Here is a 20,051-nt window from a genome sequence, read left to right on the forward strand (position 1 = left end):
ATGATTCCCGGCTAATACACTTCATGGCACGTTATGTGGCTCGCATGTTCCTTGCCCGCAGCAATTCTGTTCAGGGTGCCGCAGCCTTTTGGGGAGCTCTTCTGACAAGGAAAACTGCGGGTTTACGGAAATTTGTGACAAAGGAGGGCTGTTGTATCCGTCGCACGCTCTCTTCCTGGCTGTGAAGAAACTTGAGAATATTTGTACTTCCTTATTCCGTCAAAAGAAGCTCTGCAGCAACAGCATAGTTGATATTATGCTGCTGGTAAAATCCCGCTTCCGCTATACCATAGGCTGCCGTCAACATCCAGGTGTTTTCACGACAGCACCAGTTTTACGTCTCGGCAAGCCTTCACTTTTATGTAAAAGGTCTAAACTAGTCGCGAGAGTCGCGTAGAAAAAAGAAGATGCACAGGAAAATCAGTCGCTGCCGGTAGCTAGGATTGCTCCGAACTCGCGCTACGTTGCTCGTAAAGTGTGATAAAAACGTAAATATTTTTTTTTTTTTTTTAGTTTAACTAATAAAAAGTGTATTCATATATAAATAAGAGGTTGTTTGCTGTCAAACGAGTTCTTTTTGTCCGGCAGTATTTACCCAACAGGTTTCCTTGAAATTGGCTGTGCGTGCTTAACGAGACACATGATGGCGAATCAATAAAGCAGATTAACCCTTGGGAGTAGCTTTGCACGGTTTTAACATAAAAGGTACGCCCTGTTGAAACGATTGCATGCCATTCTTGAGGCGTGAGCCGTGATTGTTTAAATTTCCTGTCTCATTATTAGAACTTGACATTTATACGATTGAGTGAAGGACTTCTTGCCTATTAAATAGCTTTTGGTTACAGACTTCTGGCAGGCCCACCTGCCATAAAAAAAAAGTCCAAAAACACTCGGGTCTCGAAACGCCGCCCAGGAAATTGGACCGGCGGTGTTCGCCTTCCACGTCGCGCATTTCTGCTTCGTACCCCGCGCAAAGCGAAAACGGCCAGACGAATTGCGTCGATTTTGTGTCGCGTATCTATTTTATGGGGTTCGGGCCTAAAACGGCAAACATTTCGAGCCGAAAGCTGCAACAAAGAGGGAAGAGGGTTTAGTCGCGCAGCAAATGCAATGCGAGCCGCCCTATAGCCACCCGCTTCATCCAGCCCACGCATTCGCGGCGCCCTCTCGAGCCGTCGACACGAAGTGCGGCCGCCGTCAGCGATCGATGAGCTTACTACCTCTTCTCTAGTTCACTTTGGTGATGGTAACCGTACGGCGTCTATTTGCAATCGATGGCCCCGTCGCGTTCTCGCACGTGCGCAGACATTTGCCGAATTTTTGCCGAAGTTTCCTTCAAAAGTTCGGCATGTGCCGAACTTTCCAGAATCTGAACTTCGGCAGATTCGGTTCATCACTAGTTATGAGTGACTTATGATGAACTCGGCATCTCGTGGATACGGGTGGTAGAAGCCGATATTATTTCGCGTATAAATAAATTAAGGTCCGTGTGGAGCGGCAGGGTGTAAAGTAAAAGAGACGGCGGCGTTGTGAAGTTTCTACGAACGTTTTAATATTGTTCAAAGGTTCGAAGACTCGCTTCAAGTACTATCGGGGAAAAATGAAATGCGAACAGAGGAGCGCGTGGCTCGCGGTACAGGCTGCGCCGCCTGGAAGTGAGCCTAGGAGCGAGGGTGCGTGGCCTGCTCCGACGTGTTCACGCCCCTCCCTCTGCGCTCCCCAAGCTTCAGCAGTGCGCCTCTTAAGCGCGATCCAAACCAACGCTTCTTTTTGCGCCTGTAGGTCGTGCGGCTGCGGATGTGACGCATTTCGTGGCGTTTTTGCTGTTTCCGGGCGCGCTTTCTGAGTCAGAACCGTGCGCTTTGGTCTGGACGGGCAAAACTTCGGGCGAGCGCGCACGCGCGCACGCAGGCACGAGCGCACAAGCAAAGTGCAACTGCGACAAACTGGCAGGCCAGACGGCGAGAGAAAGAGAGAGAGAGAGATCGCGTTGTCATGTTGGAAGAGAATAAAAGGGGGGGAGGAGAGGGCAGCCAGACGGCGAGAAACGCGGAGCCGGAACTAGCTTGCCCTCCACCGATTGGCCGGGACACAGGAGCGCCCTTCTACGTCACCGCGCGTTTTTGTCCGCGTTGAGAAAGAAGTTGAAATCAACCAACTTTCTTGTGCGCGCTCGGAAGGAGCGAAGAAGCGGCGCGACGTCACGAAAATACGTCATATCCGCAGCCGCACGACCTACAGGCGCAAAAAGAAGCGTTGGTTTGGATCGCGCTTTAGGGCGCTGAAAGCTATCACCGCTAAAAAAAATTGGGTTGTGTGTGTGTTTATACAGCCTAGAACTTGGTCTGCCTCACAGGGGCGACGAGTCTCCCAGCTGTAGATGAGAAATTTAGCCAGTGCGGTACAGCCGCTAGCCTGGGGTCTTTATCGTGCAACACGCAGTAGTGATACACGACCGCACGCCGTTCTACAGCGTTCTACAAGCTTTCCCCGTTACGTAGTTCACATGTGAAAGACATCTCAAATCATCAGAAAAAAAGTACCCCCAAATATTTAGCTTCTTTTTTAACGCGTAAAGTTTCTCCGTATAAAGTGTACGCTGACAGGAAAACGTTGCGTTTTCTTGTGAACCTTACTTAACAACACTCTGGGATGTTAAAAGTCCTTTTCCATCTTGAACACCACGAAAAATTGTCTAAATCGCTTTGAAGAGCCGATACATCAGAGTCTGAATTAATTTCACAGTACAAAATGCAGTCGTCAGCGTACAGTCTTATTTACGAGGCAATTCCCTGGGTTATGTCATTTACAAAAATTGGAGTGGCCCAAGCACAGAGCTCTGTGGTACACCGGAAGTCATATCAACTGGTAGACTTTACCCCATTTACAACTACACATTGATTACAATCGCTCAAGCCTCAAATAGTTAGCATTCCAGTGGTACGCGTTCCTATCAATATTAAGACTCCTCAGTTTTTCTAGAATAAAACAGAGCGGAACCGTATCGAAGGTTTTACGAAAGTCTAAAATAATGCCATCGAATAGCTTTCTACTATCGACCGATTGAGCTAAGTCGTGGGCAGATTCAGTTAATTGGGTATCGCAAGAGAACCCGGCTCAAAAACCGCGTTGCGAGGGAGTAAAAAAAGAATTAGTATTCAAGTGCGAGATGAGATTACTATAAATAATGTGCTCCATTACCTTGCATGAAACACTCGTCAGCGATATTGGTCTGTAGTTCTCAACACTGCTCCTGGCTCCACATTAATGTACTGGTACAACATTCGCATGTTTCCAGTCGTGAGGCAATGAACCACACTGCAGTGATCGGGTAAAAATAATGAAAAGATAGCAACTAATTACGTCAGCACATGATTTAAGAACATGGTTCGGGACACCGTCGGGTTCGATCGCCTTTTCAACTTTAATGCTATTTAGTAAATCAAAGGGGTAGGGAAACGAAATTCCAGCGCTCATTTTCTAGCTTGAATGTGTTGCATGTTGCACCCTAATTTCAAAAAACACCAGTCTTCCGTTGAAAGGCACAAGAAAACTAAATTTAAAGCTAAATAAACGATCTTTCAATGTGCACCTGGTGGATGCATGCAGAGCCTTTTTGGGAGGTAATCTAGCAAAGTTGGGGAACTTGCAACGTAGTCGCGACGTAGCAGATTCCTTCGGAGCAGCGCCGCCCTTTGGAATTTCAACATGTTCCTTCTTAGCTCTCCTACTATTAGCCCCGAGAGCGAACACAAGCGCCGCTGCGGTCGCCGCGCCCTGATTGGGTGAGGTGTACCGTGACGTCAGGGGGAGGACTCCGCTCCTCGATCTCGCATCGGCTCGCTTCCCATGCACCGGTTTCCTGGTTTGGCGTTGTGTGCCCGCAAGCTCGTCGAGGAGCTGAACTTCGTTTACCCGGTGTACAAGACGTTGAGTTAAGCCGATATTGACGTGCTTCCGTACACTTCATAAGCCTGCTTGTCCCTTTTACCTTTAAAATTGCGTTACAAATCGCGAAAGCTATCGGCGGAGGCAATTCTGCCGATGACCCTCCCCGTCCGTCCACACGACACAAGGCAATCTTGCGAGGGGTCGATGAAGCGGTGGCGTAAGTGTTTCAGACGCTGGAATTCTTTTCCTTGCATGTTCATGATTTAGGACGATAGTACATTCCGCTTTCAAGGCATTTGAAGTGGCATTTATATCAAGGGCCTTTGGGTGGTCGGCAAATTAGCTCGCGACCCGGGCTCTGCCCTGCCACTCTGCATGCGCTGGTTCGCAGATCATCCTCCTATTATACAGCGTGTAGATAACTACACGCTGTATAAATATCCCCACAACCCAACACAATTAATTAATTAAAGGCCCTGCGTCTGATGATCATTGAAGCGCTCGTGGAACAGGGTTGTTTTACATAAATATAGCTTCTTCGTGAATTAATTATATAGTTAATACACGTATGCAGGCATATTTCTTAGAGGATTCACAATTACTGGAAATTAGTTCGTATGGTAGCAGCAAAAACGGCCGAAATGCCCCCAGTTGCCTGTATGATATGTATTGGACTGTCCAAAATATGCACAGCAATAGTGCTGTAATTTGGAACGTTTATACTTTTTCCTGACATTCTTTATCCCAGCCTTGGGTATTCGGAAAATACACCGTTTAGTCTGAATTGTCATTTCCAATTAAACGAGACACTGCTGCAGGTCCCCAAAAACTTCCTCAGCCTCCAAACTCCCTACAGCTGGACTCTCTGACAACAGAGGAAAACAGGAGTAAAAGCAAGCATTCGAACGGCTGTCCAATGGTAGGTGCAGCACTAGTATCAGAAAATGTGGAACCTCTGAAGGGCGACAGTCTGCATGAGAAAAGCCTCTGGTATTTTAGCTTCAGGACAATTCGATTTAAGTAAAATCTGGACTTTAGGGCTTAAGGGACTAATAACGAGCTAGACACATTCGCTTACGTTTGTTATACATTACTTGAGGGTTGATGTAAACAAGTTCACAGATACCACCCGTGTAGTCCATTGAAATTACTATCCGAATCCAGCAAAGGTCATATGCGAGCAATATGCATAATAAATGTTACTTGTTTTTTTTTTTTACTTTGCCCCTGCACTTAGGCTGTCTTACTTATGATTCTCTCTCCATGGCCCAGATTGTATTTAGTATGTTGCTTGAGCAGCATGCAGCTTTTCTGCTTCGGCGATCTTGTTTAAGAACAGATACAAAAAAGAAATAGTATACCTAACTTGCCAATTCATTCAGACCATCAGCAGCATGTATTGTGCGAGATGTAAATCTATAGTGATGCTCCTGCGATTGCGGCCATATTTCTTCATTTTTATATATAAGCTGCGATTCATGCGTTGCCTGCCCTGTCAACCATGCTTACAATGTTGGTTGAAGTTTCGCCTGTAGCTACAGGCCATACCGCAATAAAGGCACATATAAAAGTTTACACTTCCTACGAAAAACACGCCAAAACAAATTGAATAGAAACGAGCGCGCCGAGAGCTAGCGTCGTCACAGCCTCCACAGGGTGACCGGGGCGAGTCGGGGAAAAGTTCTCTCCTCGCCGTGACGTCACCCCGGTTCGCCGTAAGGGGGCGCCACGCGAACTTCTCGGGGCTAATAGTCGGTTGCAAGCTAAGAAAGAAACCGGAAATGCCTCTCAGAGGAAAATGTAATCCTACGCCGAGAAACGCCAGTCAATCGTTTTCATGACGTAACGCTTCCGTGGACCAATCGCAATCCTTTTGAAAAAAAAAATGCTCAACATGGCTGCTGGCCTTAGCAACGCGACGCTAGTTTCTCGTGACAATTATTCTACTTTTTTGCACCGTGTTTTACGTGCCCGAGGTTACGCCACGAAATCTTAATGGTATCGCCTTGCGTTTGCAGCAGTTTTTGCGCGACAACGTGAGAATCCAGCGACGCTATCGCCAACGAAAATTTCGAAGCGGGCGCGAGGCTTAGCGCTGCTGAGAGGTATGTTAGACGGTATGTTAGACAGTATCTTGGACAGAAAATGAATTGGGAAGACGGTACATTGGACATGACTTTCTTTCTTTACTAAACAGCGATTTCGTTAACAAAAACGTATTCTAACTTTTTTTTTTTTTTTTTTTTTTTTTATAGCTCAACTCACAAATCGCGCAATGTGCCAAACGGTCCAAGAAGACGGAAAGGAAGGACTCCCCTCATTCTCGGACCCTCGTTCGTGCAACCGGAAACAGCCATTCTCCCCCTAGAAGATTAGCCCGCCGCTCAAAACTCGAACAAAAGTTGCTTTCCCTAGAGTGCCTTCATGTGCGCTTGAAGGCTCCCTAGCTTTCCTTACACCGTTCAGCCCTAAGCTGACAGTGTTGTGGAAGCTACGTGCTTCTTGGGCCAGTCACACGCTCGTCACCCCACGGTAGAGTTCCTACCTACGGTAGCTGCTTCCCCTTCGGGGGAGCATTTCAAGGAACTCTATCCCACGGGTGCTGACAACGCCACCAAGGGCAAAGCTCCTAACCACGCCTGCTTTGCCACGTCACGAATGCGGGGAATCTTTTTTTTTTTTTTCTTGTTTTGTTTGTGCCGGATATTCCATGACGCATCACGCTCTCCGTTCGCTTCTCTTCAAGCGCTTGCTCGAGTGCACCTTTTGGAACAAAAAATATAGCCAGTCTTTCAAAATTCAAACGTGTGATTATTGTTTACGGATATTATCCGTCATGCTGGATTCATTTCCGAACGAAATTTGAATATTTCAATTTTTGTTTCCGTACCCCTTAAATTAAGAATTCCATTGTGACCTATCACAATCTCTGGCATTGGTTCAAAACTACCCTCATTTGCATGCAAAGGCTTCGCATTTAAATCAAGTGAAAAAATAGATTGGAAGTAACGATGAAAGCAGGAAGCTTTAGCGCGTTCGTCGGTATAGGTAACAAGACGTCTACTATAAGGGGCGGAATTCCTAATGACTTTACGACTAGATTTAACACACTTCTAAATCTTCTTTGGATTTGTTTTGACATTGCCTTCAAGATAGTTAAAGGGGCACGCAAACGAAATTCCAGCGCTCACTTTTTAGCTTTAATGTGTTGCATGTTGCAGCATAACCTCAAAGATACCAACCAGTCTTTCGTTGAAAGGCAGAAGAAAACTTATTTTAAAGCTAATTAAACGATCTTTCAATGTGCACCTGGTGGATGCATGTGGAGCCTATTTGGGAGGTGATCTAGCAACGTTGGGGAACTTGTTAAGCAGTCATGACGTACCAAGTTCCATCGGAGCAGCGCCGCTCTTTGGAATTCAACATTTTCCCAAATACTTATGATTTTCCTTCATAGCTTTCCTCCTCACAGTTCAAGAAGACGGAGAGGAGGGACTCTTCTCTTGCTCGGACCCTCGTTCCTGAACCCGGACACAGCCATTATCCCCCTAGAAGATTAGCCCGTCGCTCAAAATATGGACAAAACTTGCAGTGGCTTAACTCGGCTAACCCAGGATATACGTAGCGTAAGCTTAGGTTCAGCTGGTTATTCTTAGCTTTCCTGGTTGCCTAGGATTAGCTTGATTATCATGCTTACTGCTGCTTCAATGACACACGCACGGTATACGCATTATGTGACTACTTCGAAATCCGACGAGTTAAGCTTCTCCGCTCTTCTTATTGCGGAGGAGGCGCCGTGTAACCGAGCTTTCGGTTGCACGTCAAAAGATCCCCAGGTGGTCCAAATCAATCCTCAGTCCTCCGCTGGGGCGTGCCAGATGCCCGTCCTTGGTTTGGCCAGCTGTGCGCCGTGTTGTTATGTATCAAGCAACCAAGCTGCCGCCCAGGACAACCGGACAGCGCGAGCCATGATCCCGAGCGGGTGCATGCGCGCGGCGCGAGCATCGGGGACTGACACGTGTGACGTCACTGCCCCTCGCGCATGCGCAGCGCGGCTCTCCAGGAGCCACGCAAAACTGCTCAACCTCGGCCACCGTGACCTCAGCCCAGTGTAGTTTACGCTACAAAACTTGCTTTTCCCAGCCCGTTCACCCCTAAGCTGACAGTGCTGTGGAAGCTACGTGCTCCTTGGGCCAGCCACACGCTCGTCACCCCACGGGTACGGCTCGGTTCCACAAAGCCTGACGACGCCACCAACGGCAAAATTCATAACCACGTCAGCCTTGGTACGTCACAATTGCGGAAAATCTTTTTTTTTTTTTTTTTTTTTTTTTTTTTTTTTGCGCTGGATATTTTATGACGCGTATCGCGGTCTCCGTTCGCTTCTCTTCGAGCGCTTGCTCGAGTGCACCGTTTGGAACGAAAAATATAGCCAGTCGTTCAAAATACAAACGTGCGATTATCATCCGTCATACTTGACTCATTTACGAAAGAAATTTGAATATTTCCATTTTCGTTTCCGTACCCATTTAAGATAGCCACTCTACGCTATCACTGTCTTTCTCCTGAATTCAGCTTGAATATCGTTCAGCTTTGCATACGTATTTTTATCTCTACTGGCTTTGTATTTGCTATATTCTCGTGTTTGTCTGTTAATCAGACTGCGAAGTTCTTTTGAGATCCATGGCTTATCTTTACTACGCCTAGAACTGATGGTGACGGAAACGAATGTGTGTATCAACCAGATCATGAATCTTGCTTTTGAAGATATTCCACAGAAAGTCCACGTCGTCATTAAAACTTCAACATCAGGGAGAAAAAAAAACAAAAACAAAAAAAAAACAGCATTTGCAATGCTAGTGTAATCTCCTCTTTCGCAGATGTACACTTTTCTGCTACGAAGTGTCGCATTTTCTTCAAATAAAAACGATGCGCTATTTACCACTGCATCATGATCGCTTATTCCAGGTGCAACTGATGTAGACTTAATGGCGTTCATTTTATTACATACTATTAAATCTAGCACATTGGAGCAATTACCCGGGCGTCTTGTTGACACATCAACTGGTGCAGCTCAAAATCGTTAATGACGTCAATTAACGCGGTATAAGCACTGGAAGGGTTACTGGCTGCCGGGCAACTGCTGCACCATTGAATGCCCAGAAAATTAAAGACTCCCCCCAGAAGTATGTTATCTGGACTCAGTGCGCTCATACTTTTATACAGTTCTAACATTTGATCAACGGAGCTATTTGGTGGTCGATAGAAAGAACCGACGGATAAAAACTGGCCGTCATAAACGAGATTCTACACCACACTGCCTCACACGAAATCCCCTCAATAGCAATTGAACAGCTGACGAGACTGTTATGTACAAGCAGAAACACACCTCCCGGACGAGAATTTCGGTCATTCCGATATATAGTGAAATTTTCAGGGAACACCTCGGTATCAGAGACGGACAGATCGGCCACGATTCCAATCTAAGTATCTTTATTTGCTGCAGCTGGGGCTAAGCATCTTAAAAAGGGCGGCGGTCCGACTGCCTTCTCGTCAACGTTTTTGTCGCCCCGCTGTCGGCACGCTATCGTTTGATAGATTAATTCGTTTTTAGGCGAGATGCTCGAACAAAGCTTTTCCGGAACGCTAATGACTGTCTTGGCTTTCAAATCAAATATCGCTTAAGGGCGCAACTCTTAAGGCCGGTTCAGACACTTGCGTTTGCGTGCGTTTGACTGCGTTGCGTCGAGAACCGAAAGCGAGTCACCGGCACATCTGTGCTTCTACTGAAGCATGAAATCCAATTCAAGGAATCATCTTGGCACGCGACATAAGCAGCAGGGATGTCCTGGTTTCTCGCAGCCGCAACGCAGTCAAACGCAGTCAAACGCAACTGTCTGAACCAGGCTTTAGGCTCCCGTTTCCGGCTTGAGCGGCGTCGGCGTTACCGCAAGTTGTATTATGAGACACTTCCCATAATGACGTCATACGTGACGTCACGAGGGTCACGAGTCACGTCACGAAGGTCACGAGTGACGTCACGAGAGTCCCGAGCGTTGCATTGTGGGAAGCGTCCCATAATGCAACGCGCGGGCTCACTCGTTACCCGCGCGTTGCGTTATGGGACTTGAGACTGGATTAGGCTAGTTGGTTCATTGTGATCTAGAGGACTAAAAAGCGGAAAAAAACACGGACGAAGAAGAGACACTCCTTATTGTATGTGTCTCTTCTTTGCCCGTGTTTTTTGTTTTCGCTTTTTAGTCCTCTAGATCACTATGAGACGTTTCCCACATTAAAGTCACACGTGACGTCACGAGGGTCCCGCGCGTTGCATCATGGGGCGTTTTTCATAATGACGTCACACGGGACGTCACGCGTGACGTTACGAGTGTCACAGGTGACGTCACGACGGTCACGCGTGACGCCTCAATCACTCGTGAAGGTCACGACCTTCACGAGGCCTTTACGAGTTACGTCACAAGGGAGAGGAAGGGGGAGGAGAATGAGAGAAGGAGGAGGAGAGGGTATGGAGATGGGAGGAGAATAGGGAGAGGGAGGAGGAGGAGGGGCATACCCTCCTCTCCGTACCCTGTTCTCCTCCACCTCAAGAGCTGCACTCTAATTTGGCGTTACAGGGAGTTGTAAACATCTTTCATTTTTGTAAGTGCTGGATTAAAGCGCCCCTGAAAAAAAGTTTTTTTTTTGTTTTTTTTTATAACAGTGTGGTCGGGACACGCTTGTCACAAACGGAATTTTATGTGAAAAAAACTTTTACGTGAAAAAAGACGGCGAGAGATTTGTTTGAAATTCTGCGCGCGAAGTCCACGGCGTGACGTGATGGCCAAGCCGCTCCAGCTCTCCTCCACGCGCCCGAAATGCCGAGAGAAAACAAGTGGAAATGAGGTGACTGCCCACTAAATCGCGTCTCGCGCCGTCAATATTGCTCTAAACATTTTTTTTTTCGCGTAAAATTTATTTTTTGACACGCGTGTCCCAACCAGATTGTTAAAAACCAAACCGTTTTTAAGCCTTCTGCGACTTCTTAGGACCGGATGCGCGGCAGCGGAGCTGGTCCTAAGAGATCGCCAGAGGCTTAAAAACCGGTCTGGTCTCTCTCGGTCGTACTCGGTTGCAAGAGTGTGAACGGGCCTTAAGACGTCGCAAGAGGTTTAAAAGCCCGTCTTGTCTCTCTCCGTCCTTTTCGGTTGCAACTGCGTGAACGGCGCTTCAATCTCTGGCGGCCCTCCTGTCCGTTTAGTGAAAGGAGCGCCGAACTCTCGCGCTCCGGAGCACGAAACACATGTACGACGAAACCGTCCGATCCGACGTCCGACCGCGCAATACGACGGTCGGAGGCGAGAGTTTTTAACGCTCTCCGATGCTACATAAACCCTCGCCCCCCAAAGTCATTCCGGCAGTCCGCACGTCGGATCGGAAGGTTTCGTCGTACATGTGTTTTGTGCCCCGGAGCGCGAGAGTTCGCGGGGTCCTAGCCCCCACAGTTAACCAAGTTATCGTGAAACGGAGTACAGAAAGCCAGTGCCAAGAGGCTCCTGTGAGTTCAGTTCCTCCTTTAGGTCTTAGCTGTTTTGAACTGAAACCTACTTGGCCTTTTTTTAATTTGTGGGGGTTAGCACGGGGCCCCCTGGCAGCCTGGGCCCTGGGCTGCAGCCCCCTTAGCCCGTACCTTAATCCGGCCCTGCAGAGACTCTGACGAAGCGAGCATTGTCGTAGACGTGGTCTCAAAACCGCGTGTTCAAAACGCGGAAGGTAAACGAGGAGTTTGAAGCTCGAGACGCCGAAGAGCTTTATGATCTAGGAGTGCATGCAAGGGGACGCCGCACGTTGAGCGAATGACGTCACCGACCCAACAAACAAGGCGGCCTTCCCGAATGGGGTGGATCCGAGGGTCCCGCATATGTCTATTTATCCACAAATTTTTTAGCGCATTTTGAAAACACATTTAGCAAAAATAGCGGAACATACAATGGATCCTGGCGGTATATAGCTATCTCATTTTTTATTGTTTATGTGCCCTAACGGGCTTTATAAAAGGGTACCCGGCTAGTTTTTGAGTTATTTTACGGCCCTCTGCAGTGCCATAACGTCAGTTGAAGTAGGGTAGAAGGGATGGCTTGCAGGACGAGCGGGCATTTTAAAAATCTGCAATGCCGAGCATTTGTTTCGTGCTGCTGCGAGGGTGCTGTAGCGAGCTTCCGAACCATTCACTTGACACCACAAAACTGCTTGCAATCACTTGGGGAACAAAGTGAACCCCTGCCTGCCGCTCATGTCACTTCATTGTTGCCAGTAAAAACTCAATTCGAAAAAAAAAAAAAAAACCTGGTGAGGACTAAAATTGTAAATTAAATAACACCGGCGAAAAAAAACAAAACATTATTAAACATTATTAGGCCGAATATTTGGGTTACTATTTCAGCGATGTTTGTTGGTGTGTTTTCAGGCAAATCGAGGACTCTGTAGAAAGCGCGTGTGGATCAAAGGGATTGATGCCCGTTTGAGGGACGGCATAAATCGGGTTCTCAACGTATCGTGCTAGGATTGACTACAGAGGTGCCCGAAGTTGCTGGAAGCTTTAGCTAAAATTGTGGGAAAAATGGCTCACCCGAGTAAATCAAGAAAAAAATGTTTTTTTCCCTATAGTTTGCATGTACACTAAAAATAGTGTTACTGCGGCGCTTATTTGGGCCAAATGAAGTGAAGAATTGGCAAGTCAATTCTACTGGGTGATTCAAGGAGCGGCCAGGCTCTTTAAAGGGATACTACAACGAAATTTTGGCGCTTTTTTTTATGGTCTATGTGTGTTCAAAGGAGCAGTATCGCATCGAACACACCAATATCTTGTTAAAGAAGTCACGAAAAGGAATTTCAAAACGAATAAACGATTAGCAAAGAGCACCTGGTGGATGTCGCTAACGCGTTTGTAATGCTCGTCTAGAAAGCTTGACAGCTAGTGACGGTAAGTGTCTCGCCTCCGGCCACGACGAGAGAAGATGGGAAGGAGGAACTCCCGTTTCCCAGGAATCCTTTTTGTGTGTTGCAGAAGTAGCTATTGTCCCCCTACAAGAATATAAAAGATTAACCCGTCACTCAAAATTCGTACAAAAGCAGCCGCTTCGGTGGCTGGAAGGACTAGGCCATCCCCTCGACGTCAGCCTCGCCGTAGCTTTGCTCGTCCCGAGACGACCTACGTCACGATTGCGTCGGATTTCACGCGCTCTAAGCTGGGCCTTCTCCAAGCGCTTGCCAGAATGGGCCGTTTATAATAGAAAATAGAGTCACAAGGCTCAAAATACAAACGTGCGATTGTCATTTACGGATATTGTGGATCATATTCAACCTATTTTTGAACACGACGGCTATATTTCAAATTTCGTTGAAGTATCCCTTTAAATCGACCGCAAAATCTTTGTGCAGCGTTGCCCACAGATGCTTTTTTTTTTTTTTGTAAAATTTGCAGAGCGAATTTGCATGAGAAAAAAGTAAAGAAAGAAAAAGGCTTAGCTCTTATGAAAACACAGTGAAGCCGTAACAGGCTTGAGCTGAGCTAGTTGGTTCATAGTTCACTTACGGCCAGCTGAACTAGAAAAAACATACACATAAAGAAAAGACCATTCACGCCGCTGGACTAACAACTGATTTTCTTTTTTCTCCTCTTCTACTGCAAGCCACACTTGAGGGAACAATTCTCTTTTCCTCTTTTTTGCTTTCTAATCCACCTTAAAATCTTTTTTTTTTTTTTTTTTCTTAATTCTTTTTAAAATGTTAACCCCGAAGAAATCTTTTTTCTTTCTCGTGAAGCACGAGAGAAGGTGCACTGACGCAGTCATCGCCTTTTTCCTCAATGGCAAGTGCCTCTAGGATTTCACGTCCCAGTTTTGTTTTGTTCCTTGCAACGATGTTTACATCGTAGAACAGTGCCGAACATTGTCGACCCATTGTCGTGCGTGTCAATGTTCGGCACTGTTCTACGATGTAAACATCGTCGCAAGGAACAAAACAAAACCGGGACGTGAAATCCTAGAGGCACTTGCCATTGAGGAAAAAGGCGATGACTGCGTCAGTGCACCTTCTCTCGTGCTTCACGAGAAAGAAAAAAGATTTCTTAGGGGTTAACATTTTAAAAAGAATTAAGAAGAAAAAAAAAAAAAAGATTTTAAGGTGGATTAGAAAGCAAAAAAGAGGAAAAGAGAATTGTTCCCTCAAGTGTGGCTTGCAGTAGAAGAGGAGAAAAAAGAAAATCAGTTGTTAGTCCAGCGGCGTGAATGGTCTTTTCTTTATGTGTATGTTTTTTCTAGTTCAGCTGGCCGTAAGTGAACAGTGAAGCCACCGGTCTTCAAACAATACGGCACCGTTTCGCATGGGAGACAAGAGATGGCACAAGCCTTCGCGACGTCAACTGCCGCCAACGAACGAGCATACAACGCCGAGAGCCGGTGTCTTTAACAGACGATCTAGGCCGGGGAGGAGGAAGCAGACGGAATGCTAAAGAGGGGGAAACCTTCTTTCCTTAGGGTTCCGTCTGCTTTCTCCCCCCGGCCAGTCGGCTCGGTAAATGACGTGGTCACGGGACCATATTACGCGAAATTACTTGACAGCATGACGTCACATGACCACGTGACAGCTGATTAATCAGTGCCAATATAAGAGCACCACGAAAATTACAATTACTCATACATTGCAATTCTGCATACACACTTTCATCACTACTTATAAATACAGCTGCCAATTTTTGTGTCTCAAACATTCATTTTGCAATAACAAAAATTGCCGTGAACCGATTTGAACCGGTTACCGTTATATTTTTTTCCGGTTCAGTTCCAAGATGGCGGCAAAGATTTCGGTCCGGTTCCGGTTTGGCTAAAAATAACGGTTCGGTTCGACACTCTGGTTCCCACAATCCTCACAAACCTCCGCACACACCTATCAAACGCGACGTCAAAATTAACGACGCAACAGCTATCCCAGCGCGGAAGAACAGTTTCTCAAGACTTTCTCGACATATTCAACCATTGTTACTTACCAGACTTTTACTTTGTGCTTTACTGTACCTCTGTTTTGTCCGAGGAAGCGGTCATCACACTTGACAAGGCTGTGGCATCTGTCTGTGACAGGCTACTGGACGCGGTTAAGAGTGTTGCAGTTTCCGGATCGTTTACCTAGGTTCATCAAACAATGTTTCATCGGCAAATCGTTTCATCAACAGCTGATTAGCTTTTTTCTGCAACAAGCTACATCAGACTGTCGCCGCAAAGCGGTGTGTACAAGTGGGTCCGGTGAGTTAACAGTTTTGCAATGAGCCGCTGCAGATTGTCGCCACGAAGCTTAAACGGGGCGGCCAATTGGATTAACACGCACCCCACTGATACACGCGCGACGAAATGTCCCTACAGCGTTCGATTCATGTAACGTGTCGACGAAATGTTTGTGCTGACGAAACGTGTGTCCATGAAAACTTGTCCACAAAACTTAATTCCATGAAATGGTTTTGATGAAATAATAGGGATCCCCTCGCGACAGCAGCGGGGCAAACGAGAAATGAAAGTCCGTCCGTGATGCTACCACTGAGCCAACTGTACCCCAAGCCCTCAACTGTAATCGAAGCAACTTCAAACTATTTTTTACGACAAACTACAGAAGAATGTTAAAACAAATTTCGGTAATATTCATACCATGCACTCATTTCCAAGTAACAAAGACCAAGCAAAAGCCGCCTGGCCTCAGCACGCTTGAAGGTTTTAGGTGGAATTGATCGCAGCGCCTTATGTTGGTGTCAACATGTGCATTAGGCAGAGCAACCTTGCAAGCCCACTACACACCTTCTAAGCCACTATATTATAGCGCTCTCTGCAGAGCAGGGCTGTTTTTAGGGGACAATTTACAAAATGACATTCCAAGTATCTTTGGGAACTTCCACCAGGTGTAACTTTGTAATCCCTTTAAATAAACTTCTGGGGTCTTAAAAAAAAAAAGAAAGCTGGTGTTTCTGAGAAACTACCACAACATAGTCAACATTTAGACAAACAAAAAAGGCGCAAGAAATACCAAAGAAACAAGTAGTCGCAAGTTGGCATAGCTCATGCCTGACAGATAAAGACACAACTACTCGAAAAGTGATGTAATAACTGCTGTATTTTTAGGATCACGGCATTTGGTACATACTTCACGTTCATCGTCCGATGAATCACAGATTCCGGAGGGGGCAGTTCTTCGTTCACCTGTCCCCTTTCCAGAGAAACAACCTCACCAAGAGAAGAAAAAGTGCGAGGCTAACTGCGAGGCATTGCAAGTTCTCCAATCTTACGGCCGGAAAGTATGTAAGTATACGAGCCACGCGAACACGTCAAACAAGGAGCCCGGCAGTTGTAGCAAGGAACCCATACTCCACAATACTTGAGGGGAGCTGGAGGCGACGATGGTTATGTCCGATTCATTTTGACAGGAGTGCAGGACCGTAGCAGTGGTGCAATTTCTAAGTCGCTAAACGTATAGCCTCGCAGTGGTCCGTCAGTGGTCCTCAAGTAATGCGCAAAAATGCTTCAGCTATCTGGGGCCTTAGCAGACCTTTAGTCATATGCTTTGCTGCTGCTCGACATAAGTTGGCCATGCCACTTTGAAGAGATGTTTTTCTGCAGACCTTTAGTCACAACATAACTTTAATTGTGAACAGAGGAGTAAAAAGCCAAAAATGAAAGCGAAAACTGCGGTCAACCTCTTCGAACAGAAACAGTTCGAGCAGAACACCCCGTAGTCAGCTCGAAAGCCCGCTCGGGCAACGGCGACGCAGACACCAGGAATGAAAAAGGGCAGCATTGTTCGTAGTAGTCGCACATTGTACAGGCGTCGGCGAAAACTTTCCTTCGCAAAGCGTTGTGCAAGAAAGCAGCAGGGGGGCGTCGCGCGGTATCAGTCGCTTTCAATTGCGTCAAAGTCGACACTCGCTCTCGGAGGGCCGGATGGGATGAGGCTTTCACCGGAAAACAGGCGTCCCCGCGAGGATGGAAACGATGGGGACGAGGCTGCGTACATGGGGGAGGAAAGGGGTTACGATCCCACACTGAAAATGTTCTGTGACCCTTAAAAAAAAAAAGGAACAAAAACACAAAGAACAGCCCTGAGGAGGAGCGATCGAGTTTTAAAAACGGGTGACTATACAGGCCAGCTACGTAGTAGGACGCCGAGGGGGAATGCGTGGAATCAGCGTCTGCGTCGCTTGCTGCTCTTGGAGTTGCAGGTGCGGGGTTGCGAGGCCCCCTTGCTGCCGGTGTCTCCCTGGAAGCACGGTGGGTGGGGGAAGTCCCCCAGGCCGTGGAGGGCCAGGAGTTTCTCGAAGGTGGACAAGAGCCTGGCGCCCGCTCGGTGCTCGGGAGAGCCCCGGCGGTTGTACACGCTGCAGTTCTGGAACACCAGGTAGATGTCGGCCACAAACTCCTGGGTGGCGCGGTACTCCATGCTGCTCAGTTTGCCCCTGATCTTGCCCAAGTCCATCGGGCGCCGAATCACGTCGTAGTAGTCTGGCACGTCCTGCATGAGAGAAAGACTGTGTCACCGGAGAAGGCGGAGGGTGCGCCACGTGGCTATTGCTGCGCGCGACGCTCAGAAAAACGTTAACTTCCCTCAAATTATTGAATTTTCTTTTAATTACCTCAATAGTATACACATGTCACGAAATAAACCTTTTATGAAAAAAGCTTGATCATGGACTGGTAAGCATCAGAAGTGTGATTGGCCTTGGCTCACGATCCCGAGGTGCGAGTCCAAATCCTGCCGGGGGACTGAAGTCTTGTAACGCACAGTGTTTTATCAGCCAATTTTCATGGAGTTCTGTAATGTTTGACTGTAACGGATGACTGTACCAATAAATTGTAACAAATAAAAACAAAAAAACATCAAAAGGCATTACGCTTATAGGGAACCGTATAAAAAGACTTAAGTTCCCTGGCAGGATTTGAACTCTCTACCATGAGGTTTGAGCAGAGCGCTTTGCTGACTGAGCAATCCTGGGTCTGCGGTACGTACCACGCAAAAGCGAGCTCACTTGCGCGGCGTGTGAATGAGCTCGCATGCTTTGCGGCCTTTTCCGGTCATGCAGCACCATCTCAAGATGTTAGTCAGAAATGAAAGCGAATCTTCGGTGGCCGGTGCCGTTCGCACATACTTCTCATCCTCCCTCGAAGGGCTATTGCACGTTCTGTGCTTTGTCTGTCAGCATGATCAAGCTTGTATTCATATGGCTCCCTACGGGTGTAACACTTTTCGGTGTCATAAAAAGAAAAATACTTCAGTGCATTATTTCTGTTCTGAGACTGATTTGAATCATTTGCTCATTCGAACGGTTGACATCTTGAAATAGAAGTATGCTTTGAAATTGCTCAAAACTAAAATATTCTGCCAAGATTTTTTTCCAAGGAAACTTCATTTTGCGATTTAAGGCCCGTTCACATTCTTGCAACCGAGGATGACCAGGAGAGACAAGACTTGTTGAAATCTCTTAAAATTTCTTAGGGCGAGAAAACACAATGGCATGCTGGCGCCATCTATGTGGTGACCCTCGAGCTGCATTTCACAAGAGCGAAGGTTTTGCGGGATTTCCGAGGTCAAATGTGCGTAATACCTATAAGAAAGGCTGGTTTATAACGTTGAAAAAAGTTTTTCGAGCCAAGAAAGAAAGGATAATGCGCAAGAAAAACAGAAAATATGCCGAACCGCCAAGTTTACACTGCTACCCAATAGATGGCGCCAGTGTGTCCTCTCATTGTAAGAGGTTTCAAGGCACCCAGTTAAGAGGTTGCAAGCGTGTGAACGGGTCTTTACATGTGTGCTGTTGCATTTTTATTTTTTAGAGGCTTGGGGAGAGTCGAGCTGCTTTTAAAGTCACTTCTCACACACAAGCATGCAAGTGCTTCCATGAGGCAGAAGAGAATGTACTATGGTAAAGAAATGTAAAATAAAGTTATTATTATTACTTCCAACAGCTTTGTTCCTTGACATCCACCAACACTGTATTCTTGCTGAAAAAAAAAAAAAAATCATTACTATGAAAGAGATGAGTCTTGAGCAGCTTCGTGTTCCTTTAGTTGCAAATTTGCACGGCCAATTTTCATATCCAGAAAAACAGAGTATGCACAGCTCTGCGATAAGGAAAGGCAGTGAGAAGGAAGAGGCGCTGCAGAAAATTGGAGTGAGCATTCACACGACGAAGTCGCATGTACTGTTGAGACCGGTTATAACGAAATAGCAGTTATAGCCAAGCGATCACGATTTCCCACCCCTGTTTGCACTTTTTCAATGCATTTGTGTCTGTTTTTAGCGAAGGGAATTGACCGGCTCCCACGGATATAGTGAAGAGAAATTTTGTGGTAATTTAAAAATAATACTAAAATTTGGAAAGTTACCCAAGTTTCAGACCGCCACACTTCGCTGCTGCCGCCGAGCAGCCACCGAGACCGGGTTACAGACGATGCTGCAAAGGCTGCCGGCGGCAGCCTCTGCATCATCGTCTGCTCCCCACTCCTTATCTGGGAAGCGGCTTTTCCACATTAGACTTGGAGAAGCCGTCGTGGCGTGCTGACAGGGGCGTTCAGAGCGCTGGCGATAACGTACCGGCGGAGATGACGGAGAGAGCCTAGATTTAAGAGATGGAGCATCTCCAACCATTGAGAGCATTTGCAATTTAATGGCAGACGTCTGCTAGGCAGATTGGCACAAGTATGCCTGCATTTGGCTGTTACATGGCTAGTGTCGCGAGAAAATTGAACAAAGAGGCGAACATGTTTGGAGAAGGTGAACGCTTTCGAGTTTTGACTCCTTGCATGCTGCAGCTTGTTTTGCAAATATGGCCCACAAATGTGGGCAGTTGCCCACTTTCTTTAATCTGGGCTCTCCATAGCCACGAAAGACGAGCTTGAGCACAAACTTGGTGCTGTGCACGCTGCTTTGTTTGCGTCGTGTTATGTGTGGGCGTTCTTGTGCGAAAGTAACTTCGCTCAAGAATCGATTCGGCGAATCATGACCACTCAAGGACAAAGAGTCCCGGTACCGCCGGCACCTCAGCAGGCAAGATGAAGGCAACCTCCTTGAAACGAAAGCGTACCATCCTCGATGAAGTGCGCATAAACATAAAAAATGCCGTCCGCCGC

General features: G+C 46.8%; 1 protein-coding gene across 2 annotated transcripts in view; it reads right to left on the reverse strand.

Annotated features, from left to right (window-relative positions):
* Positions 1 to 16,026: 16,026 nt before the first annotated feature.
* LOC8028512 (bromodomain adjacent to zinc finger domain protein 1A) overlaps positions 16,027 to 20,051 on the reverse strand; it is a 76,673-nt gene continuing 72,648 nt past the window's right edge. For both annotated transcript variants that reach the window (XM_029986523.4, XM_042288042.1), the window contains one exon: positions 16,027 to 17,436. In XM_029986523.4, the coding sequence (XP_029842383.2) occupies positions 17,110 to 17,436 (327 nt within the window). In that variant the 3' untranslated portion in view covers positions 16,027 to 17,109. The remainder of the gene's footprint in view (positions 17,437 to 20,051) is intronic.

The sequence above is a fragment of the Ixodes scapularis genome, unplaced genomic scaffold, assembly GCF_016920785.2.
Source record: "Ixodes scapularis isolate PalLabHiFi unplaced genomic scaffold, ASM1692078v2 PGA_scaffold10__122_contigs__length_95168666, whole genome shotgun sequence".
In the NCBI taxonomy this organism is placed as follows: Eukaryota; Metazoa; Arthropoda; class Arachnida; order Ixodida; family Ixodidae; genus Ixodes; species Ixodes scapularis.